Source organism: Symphalangus syndactylus, chromosome 16, assembly GCF_028878055.3.
Source record: "Symphalangus syndactylus isolate Jambi chromosome 16, NHGRI_mSymSyn1-v2.1_pri, whole genome shotgun sequence".
Taxonomy (NCBI): Eukaryota; Metazoa; Chordata; class Mammalia; order Primates; family Hylobatidae; genus Symphalangus; species Symphalangus syndactylus.
In genome coordinates this window covers 45,430,486-45,440,825 of record NC_072438.2, presented here as the reverse complement: position 1 = coordinate 45,440,825, position 10,340 = coordinate 45,430,486, and the positions used below count along the sequence as shown (strand labels likewise).

The 10,340-nt window shown below is 39.3% G+C and overlaps 1 protein-coding gene across 1 annotated transcript in view; it reads right to left on the bottom strand.

The window, feature by feature from the left end:
• Positions 1-3,340: 3,340 nt before the first annotated feature.
• Positions 3,341-10,340, bottom strand: part of KLF3 (KLF transcription factor 3) — a 36,810-nt gene continuing 29,810 nt past the window's right edge. Inside the window, exons 5-6 of the mRNA XM_055245464.2 lie at positions 9,383-9,543; positions 3,341-7,300 (exon numbers count right to left, since the gene is read on the bottom strand). Coding sequence (XP_055101439.1) covers positions 7,119-7,300; positions 9,383-9,543 — 343 coding nt within the window. The 3' untranslated portion in view covers positions 3,341-7,118. The remainder of the gene's footprint in view (positions 7,301-9,382; positions 9,544-10,340) is intronic.

The window sequence follows — 10,340 nt, the reverse complement described above, 5'->3', positions numbered from 1 at the left end:
GGTGTGGATGTTTGGCCTTACTGCACTGGACTAGCAGACTCTAGCTTGGTTCAGAAACAAACTACCATCTAACAATGTCTTCATAAAGACGAGCAAGTCCCAGCTCAGCCATGAGGATCTCATTCTGGTGGTGAATGTGTGGGTGGGATACTATTTTAGTTGAGGGATCACATGAACATAGCTTTGGAGGTGTGTAACTGACAGGCAAGCTCTTGTACTTTGCAGCAGGAGGTGATACCTCTTCTGGAGCAGATCAGCAAGGCTTGAAAGTCCCCAAGAGCCACCTCTCTGAGTTATTTAGACACCAAGTCCTTAGACTGATGGAGTTCCTGAATCATGAAAAAAGGAAGAAATATCGAATGCATTAAGTGTATGCAGTGTGAAATAGCCATGATCCAGGAGCCTGAAGATCCAGCTTTCGTTTTCTATTCTTAACCCTACCACTCAGGGTGCCTGTAGGGAATGCAAAACCAGAGATATAATGAGCAGAAGCTCTCAAACCAATAAGCATATCTGGACTTGGTGAGAATCAACCTCCCACTTCCCCATAAGTTTAAAATAATTCTAATTTACAGCCTGTGTTATTCTAATTTCGGAGTCACTCTCTCTACATACTGCACTATTACTAACTAGTGTGACTATGATCTGCTCAGACAATAGGAAATGGTAACAGGTTCCGTTTACATTCTTAAAATGAATGTACACTTGAAGAACAATTCATTGTTGAGTTTTATGCATACACACCGGTAAGTCAGGTCTCTGGTAGTTGAACTTTTACATGTATATGTGTATGTATTTACTACCATTTCAATCCATTGCTTTGATAATTGAATTGGGAGATCATTAGGCTGAGACCGCTCCCATGCCTTGGTTTCCTGTGTAAGCAAACCAAAGTCCAAATCAGAGTGAATGACCATAGCCTAGGGAAACAATCTTAACCAATCAGAAACTGCCAACTAACCTCTAACTACAAACTTTCGACTTCAACCATCAAATAATTTGTTTTGCTTCTGAGAACAGCTTATTCAGTCTCCTTGAATCAGGCAACTCTTTGCAACTGGTACTGCCAGATTCATGAATTGCTGTCTGCTCAAATAAATTCTTTTAAAATTTTAATGTATCGAACTTTATCTTTTAGCACCATCTTTCCCTGAACACAGCCATTTCTTCTCTTTCAGATTAGAATTGATAACTTGGCCCCCAGTAAGCCTCCTAATCCTGCTTTCTTAACCTGATAGCATTTAAAATATAGTCATCCCTCGGTATGCATGGACCCCCAGGCAGGGACACCAAAATCCTCAAATGCTAAAGTCCCTTACATAAAATGGCATAGTATTTGCACAACTGATGCACATCTTCCTGTATATTTTAAATTCTCTCTGGATTTTATACCTAACACAATATAAATGCAATGTAAATAGCTATTATACTGTGTTCTTTTTATTTGTATTATTATTGTAGTGTTTTTTTTTTTTTTATTTTTCCTGAATATTTTCTATTCGCCTGGGTTGAATCTGCAAATGTGGAACCCATGGACACCGAGGGCTAACTGTAATGGGAAATGGTTATATATATATTTTTTTGTTTGGAATATCTTAACTTTGTTCAACCATTTCCCCCAAAGAATTTAGTTTCTCATAGAATCCACATTTGTTACCATCCTGATCGTTCACCTGGGCAGAATCCAGCTTGTAACAATTCTTCCTAGAAGGATGGATCTTATTTTGAACTCAGTAAGTGTCAAGTCATGCATAAGAAATATAATGAAAGGATTGGCTGGGCATGGTGGCTCACGCCGGTAATCCCAGCACTTTCGGAGGCTGAGGCGGGTGGATCACTTGAGGTCAGGAGTTCGAGACCAGCCTGGCCAACATGGCGAAACCCCGTCTCTACTAAAAATACAAAAATTAGCTGGGCATGGTGGCGTGTGCCTGTAATTCCAGCAACTATGGGGGCTGAGGCAGGAGGATCGCTTGAACCTGGGAGGCGGATGTTGCAATGAGCCAAGAACATGCCACTGCACTCCGGCCTGGGCAACAGAGCTAGACTCTGTCTCAAAAACAAACAAACAAACAAAAAGAAATATAGTGGAAGGATTACAGCCAGTCAACTGGACTAATTCAAGCCAATATTCCATTAGGATTTATAGTCATATACACTTGCTTTTGATCTTGCAATCAATTATCTCGGTATAAAAACAGAGAAGTTCCCCAGAGAAGGCTGGAGAGTGCCCCAAAGGCTGAACTTAGCCTTCTCCCAACCTCCTTCCACCTCCAACCTGTGAAAGTAAGTCATGTGGGAAGTGCTGGCCAGACATTATCTTGTGTTTTGCTAAGATGAAGTCCAGGCTGGAGGAAACTGCTGAGATCTAACAAGCTAGCCTCAGTTTCAATTACATTGCAGAGATGCAGAGGGAAGAGGGGAGGTAATTACATTTTGCCTTAAACAAAAGAACTCTAAATCCTTGGCTGGGTGCAGTGGCTCATGCCTGTAAATACCAGCACTTTCTGAGGCCAAGGCGGGTGGATCACTTGAGTTCAGGAGTTTGAGACCAGCCTGGCCAACATGGTGAAAACCCATCTCTACTAAAATTACAAAAATTAGCTGGGCACAGTGGCGCGCGCCTGTAGTCCTGGCTACTCAAGAGGCTGAGGCAGGAGAATCGCTTGAAACCAAGAGGCAGAGGTTGCAGTGAGATCACAACATTGCACTGCAGGCTGGGCAACACAGCGAGACTGTCTCAAAAACAAAACAAAACAAAGCAAAACAAAAAAAACTCAACTCTAAATCCCTATCGGAAACTACTTCTTCATGTGATGCTGGAGAATGCGGTGTCCATGAACATGGTTACTAAAGGCTTGAAAAATAGTACTTTTATCCAGAATTATGTACTTTAATGCGTTATTGTTCTGTTCCTCGTTCCCCACTCCCCAACATGAGAGTCTTGACACTTTGCTCTAAAAGCTTAAAGTATTATACACATGTGTCTTTTAATACAAAACGCTGCAAGTTCTTTTTGGAAGCAGGCAGGGGGACATAAATAACAAATACACAAAGTATTTCAAGAATGAACTAGGTGAGTTTGTAGATTTTTGCTGAATTGTCTGCAGTTGTATGATTTCAGCCTAGAAGACTTCCTGTTGGCTATTTTCAGAAAACCAGGGACGTAGCTTGAGGGCTGAGCTAATTCCGTTGGTTCATCTTCCAGTTAGATCTATTTTTCTGTCCCTCCATCAATAACTGCCCATCAGAGTAAGTAAAGTTCTAAGCGAGGGTTCTTACATTGCTCTGTAAGTTTTGCTCTAGTGATCACTGCATATGAAGTAATCACATGATCACATTTAATATTCTGATGGTTTTATTAACAAGTATATAATATATATTGCATACTGTAATATAGTATATGAGGACTGTACAGTACAAATTTATGTTCACAGTTTGACATGACAAAATGTCATTACTGAATTCCCATTGGACTACAGAGTAGAAACAGAGAAGGTACATTAAACATTCACATCTTTAGTAAGAAAGATTACCAAAATGTTTCAGTATCTGCAAGTATACTAATGCATGCTAAAAACCTTTACCCATTCAGTCTTATTAGCTTATAAAATATATTACACTTTATTAAAAATTTCTGCATAGTTTATACAAGTATTAAAGTACTGTAAATGTAATAATCCTGCTATATTTGCAGGTATGGTTTAAGAGATGCTAAGCAGAAAGATTATTTTGACCCTCTAACACTAAGTACATAACAGAAAAAAAGTGCTAGTATTTGTAAAACAATATTGTTGTAGCCCTCGTTTAATGCATGTAAAGATGGCTTTGTAAATGTATTGTTTAGGTGAATTTGCGATCATTTAGCAATTGTTAACCTTGACCAAGAAGAGAATAAAGACAGCTCGAAGCAACTTCATGTATGACAGCAATTCCTTCAAGACAACTGTATATTTTCAAACCAAATTATTTTAAAACCTTAGATCTTTCAGATTGTCTTTACAACAATCTAATCAGGAATGATGCGCATATATACAGTATCGGCAAAATAGTCTTTCAAATTCCACATTAGTGCAATACTGATAGTGCAGATGGGTGTTTAATAAAATATACATATACATATATAGTTCCCCTGTAATTCTGTTCCAAGGCTCTTGAAACTTCTGTGTATTTAGCATCTCCCTAGTTGAATATAGCTATGCTGCTAACACATTCTCCAAACCAAGCAATTTAGAATGTTAATGCCCATTTATGATGTAGATTCACATAACTCTAAAATACGATGGATTCCGATTCTTCTGACTTCTCTAGGATGACACTTGGGTAACAATTGAAGAAACTCTATAACAAACAGAATTTACATAATAGCAACTTCATGTTTACAAATCATTCTCATCAATTTAAAATATTGTGATTGAAATCACCATTGATAGTAACATGACACACATCATTAAAACACGTTCAAGGGCATCTAATCTTGTATTTGAGGTCTTCCACAATAACAGCTAAAAATGACTAAGAGGCTAAATTTCTCAACTATCATAGTAAAATACAAATATATATATAAGAAAAGTTTGGTAAGGGCCAATTGGTAATGAAAGCATATTGACCAGCATGGGAATAGAGAATGGCCGCTCTGGGTTGCTTTTGTTCCAGAGTTAAAATGGATCTTTGTTAAATGAACTGTTAACACAATCTAAGCAAGCTGAACAGTAACGTTAAGAGTCTTCGCAAGGTCTTGCTTAAAATCTTTTGAACAAAATTTAAATATGCCACAGCAAATGCATCAATTCCATGAGATGCCCATGAGGCTATTCACTGAACTCAGGCTCAAAGCTGATCCCAGATCAATCTGATCCTTTCTCGCCCTTTCCCCACTTCTCTGTGGATTGGAACACACACAAACTGGTTACCTCGGTCAAAACAAAAAGATTTTCCTTGCGTTCCATCTTGATTCTTGTGTGTTGTGAAAGAACCATCTCAAGAAATGAACACTTTGCCATGAATATGACTAAGCATTTACAACACAGACAATATCTACTTTTCAAAGAGCCATCTTATCACTCAATTCATGTCATAGTTGCAAAAAAGAAAAACTTCAGCTGAAAAAAAAAATTCTCTTTGCCTTTAGCTGAAAAACAAAACAAAACAAAAAAACAGCCCAATTAGGATGTTTTAATATCCTAAAGAAATTTTGCAGTGCTTAAAAAAAAGGAAAATCAAACCCAAGTGCCAAGATAACACATTTCTTTGCATTTCTCAACTACATTTCTTTACAGCTGGTTCACAGGGCGGATGAGTGGGACCTCTTAGGTGCACAGTCCCTACAACTTTTATTAACATAGTGCCATCAAAGTAAGCTCCCCACACAATTCACAGGCCTCCGGAATCACTCATTCACAGATGTTTTAAAAATGATCAAACAATGTATTCCTCCCAGTTAAAGTTGTGTTGGATCCTGAGTTGTGGCTGGGATGAATCTTCAGGATTTCATTCTTCTTCTCTCTTCTCCCCCATTCTTGATGAAGGGGAATTTGGTTATATGCACCCACATTTAACTACTGTTGCTCACTTTCTTCAAATTCAGGACCAATGACATTTCTATGTATGAACTATTTTTATTAGCATTTAGACTATGGTGTTCAAAAGCCTGCTTTTGAATAACTTCCCCCAATAATGGTGCTATTTATCTTCAACATAAACACGAGCCATTATTTTCAGTTTGTTCTGACACTGAAATAGTGATAGGAAATTGCCAACTCTAACAGTAAACTTTTGGGAATTTTTGAGCTACATATATGAATCCCTGATCTGTGGTTTTCTATATTTTTTCATAAATTCCCAAAATAAAGGTATGTGTGCTTCACAACTAGTTATATTTACAAATAGTGTCACTCAGGTCTTAATTGAATCAATCCATTAAAGCATTAGCAGATGCTTTATGGTATGTGTCATGAATACAAATGACAGCCAATTTGGCACCTTAACAGCTCACACAGAAGAGTTTCTGTATAAAAGCTATGTGATTAATTTGATAAGGGAATACAAGTACCACTCAACATTTCCCTGTTTACAAAAAAAGCTATAAGCAGATTGGGTAAAAGAAGAACCATCCACACTCTTACCCAAGAGATTTCTTATCATTACTGGGCAAATATTCCATGGAGTCCCTGCTATCAATGTTTGATGATCTCATATTAAGGACATTGTAGGAATGGAGATAGTTGCATGGATAACCCTATCGGTATATGGCTTTGCAGCATGGTTCTGCAAAGCTGAGTATGCACAGAGACTGAAGCTCTGGGAATGCTGCACACAGCTAACAAAATGTTGAAACCTCACTGACAACCCCTAGCCCAGGAGGAATTGCCTCTTCTGCTCCCCCGTGCTAAATGGCCCTCTCCTCCGACTCCATGCTATGAAAACACAGCACCCTTCCCTTGAACTGCTACACATCACCCACCTAGATGGAAAGTTTGCGCTCATCTCCCATTGGTGGCAAAGACCTCCATATGAGCTGCAGGCACAAAGGAGGGCAAAGAACTTGATTCAGATGAAGTCTAAGATCCAGGTTGACAAGATTTGTGAAGAATGACGGAAGAGGTGACTGCACTAGCTTGAAATCTTGCTGTACTTCTAGCTAACCCGTGCAAGGGGCCACACCTGTTTTCACTGTCAAGCATAAAATATTATCACAGGGCAGAGGTAAGAATGTCTCTGGCAAGGACTAGCAGTCTGGATACTGTATTTCTAATACATTTACTCTGACATTCTTTTGAGGAATACATGGAGAACTGACAGTTGGTTATGTTAGTTTACATGTTCCCTTGTTCTTATTACATTAAACGTATCTATAAGAAGGGTTTGCTTAGCATCCCCAGAAAAAAAAAAAAAAAAAGTGTTCACATTCTTTAGGTCTGACCCGTGGTAAGGAGAGGGAGGATTAGAGAACATCTACTACTGACCATATGGAAGTTTTGGATGATATAAATTCAGAGATTCAGACCAGCTGAATCAAATTAAAATGTACATGTAAAAAATGTGTTAGATAATGGGAGGCAGGACAGAGAGAGAGCCAGGTGAGTGGGGAGTCACGCTGAGGCAGGACACAGAGGCAATCAGACTAGCATGTGGCGTTTCCTATGGAGGGCAAGATGGTCAGAACGGGAGAAGCTGCGGTCACAGTCCGGGCACTGGAAAGGTTTGATTCCAGTATGTTTTCGGAAATGTCTTGTTAGTTCATCAGACCGAGCAAACTTCCATGTGCACCCTTCCCATGTACATTTGTAGGGCTTTTCCCCTGCAAAAGGAAAAAGAAAAGAGCTATTTTTTTTCTGTAAAGGTAGTAAAGATCTTTGAGCTAATGCTTGACAAATATTATTTCCAAGATATGTTCATACATTTGTTCTTCAATAATACAGTGCATTATAAACTACTGCAAGACAAGTAAGAAAAAAAATGAACTAATACCGTATGTTTCATTGGCTCTCTGCCAAAAAAACGGGAGGAAAATTTTAAGAGTTCTTAAAACACAGAGTCACTGAAATCCATTCTGAGGGACTACCAAATAGTGAATGAACACATGGTGATCTGCATTTGCATATCTCCCAAATCTTAAACCTGCTTGGGAGCTTAATTATATGCAGTGTTATTCATTTAATGAGATAATGAGAACTCCAAATTGAAAGTTTGTGGGATTTTCTTAAACTTTTCTATAGTTTTCCAAAAATATGAAGTCTCTAACAACTGAAGTATCTGTTAGGGATTAACATCTTATTTTCTTGTTTAGTCAATAACAATTATGCCTAAGTATAATGCTTTAATTCGGGGGTACTAAAATATACGAATTCTTCCCCATCTGTCCTGAGCCAGGTTTTTACATCCCCCCCCGTAGGATAAGGATCATTTACAGATGAGGAACAAAAGCGCTTTGTGAGAAAATGACGGGGAGAACCAGGATGAAGGGAGACCCCCACAAATAAAAAGGCTGTTATGGCAATCTTACATTTTAAATTAGTCATAAGGGTCATGAGTATGACAAAATTAACTCCCATTTAACACCCTTTGTTCTCTAGAAGCCTTGAGGGATTACCATTCCTTGGCATTTGAATGAGATATGCAGGATTTCTATTATCTGCTTCCTGGTACAGAATACACACACAAAGAGGCATTTTTTTTCCTACATCTAAACTGTCACCCAAATATTCAATGTCTTTTGCACTGCTGTTTGGGCGTTGCTCTAGATACAAGGCTATCACCCTCAGCTCTCTCTGTGGGTGTTAGCTTCCTCTGCCTCCTCCCAGGATTCACTTAAAAACTTCACTTCCATTTTGCCACTTTCCTTCCCTTTTCTCTTCCAAACCTCAGATTCCTCTTTGTAAATTTTTTGAGTAAAAATGATTTGCAAGACTCAGAAAAGCAACCTACACTGCTAAGGAAAATGTACACAGATGCAAACTGCTGTCAAACTAGAATTTCACATCAAAGAGTTTGAGGTGAGATGAGCCTTACTGTATATACATCACCACTACTAATAGTCAATCAGGCTGTTAAAAGATTTCATTTTTAATTTTTTTTAGAGACATGGCCTCCCTATGTTGCCCAGGCTGGACTTGAACTCCTGGGCTCAAACAATCCTCCTGCCTCAACCTCCCAAGGAGTTGGGACCACAGGTGCACGTCACTGCACCTGGCTGTTAAAACATTTTTGTATTATTTCCTTAAGATGTTTTACTACCAAAATGTTTGGCACCGAGACCAATTTCACATTTTTCTCGGCTATGTAATGACTTTTATAGGATCTGGCTGCTCATGCTCTATATTCAGTATTGGGCGAGATGGAAGAAATCCTAGAACAAATGTGGTAGGCAACCAACGGCATAAGAGTTCCCTCAAGTTTAGAAGACCAATATTAACCACATTTCTTCACTTTTCTTTCCTTCAAGGGCAGGCTCCTATTTGAATTGTTTGTGTTAAACTGTTGCATTAATTTGTGCTGCACAAAGACTGTTCTTCGCTCATGAATTTACAATGCAGGTATGTGAAATAGCTCATAGGAAGGCCACATCCTCGACTGTGAAAACACTTCCCCCATTCCAGCGGCGAAGGCTCCAACCCTTTCTCCCTCCTTTGCTAAGGAGCACAGAACTGCAAGTGATTGTGAGCGGCCTTGTTTTGGGGATTACTTTGAATCTATTCTAACTTATTACAAAGGCAAATCATTAGCAATATCTTCATCCTGCACAACTAATCTGGAGACGACACATCTGGAGATGACTATGGTGACTTTCAAGATGCCTGAAAACTTTCATCGTAACAACCTTTGCATTCCATTCTAATACTTCTTTAGAAGGAAGATGAAGTGGGTCTGGTGTTTCTATTACCTGTGTGTGTTCTTCTGTGTGCTTTCAAGTGGGAGCTTTTAGTGTACACTTTGTTGCATCCATCATAATCACATCTGTGTATCCTCCGCTTCCTTTGAGTATCCGGGGATTCCACAGGTAAAGGTCTCTTCCCAGGCTGCACGATGACCGAAGGGTGATTCCTGTGAAAGCCAAGGTTACAGGCAAAATGTTGAGAGCACGCTCTTCCTTTTTTATCAGTTTACTAAAAGCATTAACAACACTGGGCAAAAACAAACAAACAAAAAATCCCAACAAAATAAACAAAAAGAAATTAGCTGATCAACCCAAGAAGCACTGCTATATTCATTCAACAAACATTGAGTGAGCACCTACCATGAGCCAGGCACTGTGCTTGGCACCGGGACACAAAGATGAATAAAAACAGGGTTCCTGCCCTCGAGGAGCTCACACTCTAGGGGGAGACAGACATGGAGATAAGTAATGACAGTAAGAAGGGTTAAGTGCTATGCTAGAGGCAGGCGCCGGGGGCTGGGGAGGCTCTTTCCCTCAGTCAACTTTTGCCTACTTATAGAATCTTGTGGTTCTAGGCAATGCTGAACACTATATTTTTTCACAGGCTGCTCTGATTTTCATTATTGTTGGCTAGGGAAAAATGGAAAAGATCAAACTCCTAAGTCTCAGGAAACCACATTGTAGGGTATATCTACGTTTTTATCCTTTATGTAATTGGCATTTAATTGGAGTCCCTTAGAGACTGCCAATTCATGTGCAATTTTCAAATGCCGGCTCTTCCAAAAAACAACAAAAAAGTTGGCATTGCTGTCTTCACAAACTCAAACCTCCATTGTCACTGTGATTCCCGTATGAGGGAGAATTTCAGTGCAGTGTTGTGGTCACCCGTGATGCTGGCTCATGTGGTGCCGGCTCCCTCATGGGATGCCTGACGTTCTCCCTACCTTCCTGATTTCTCTCTCAT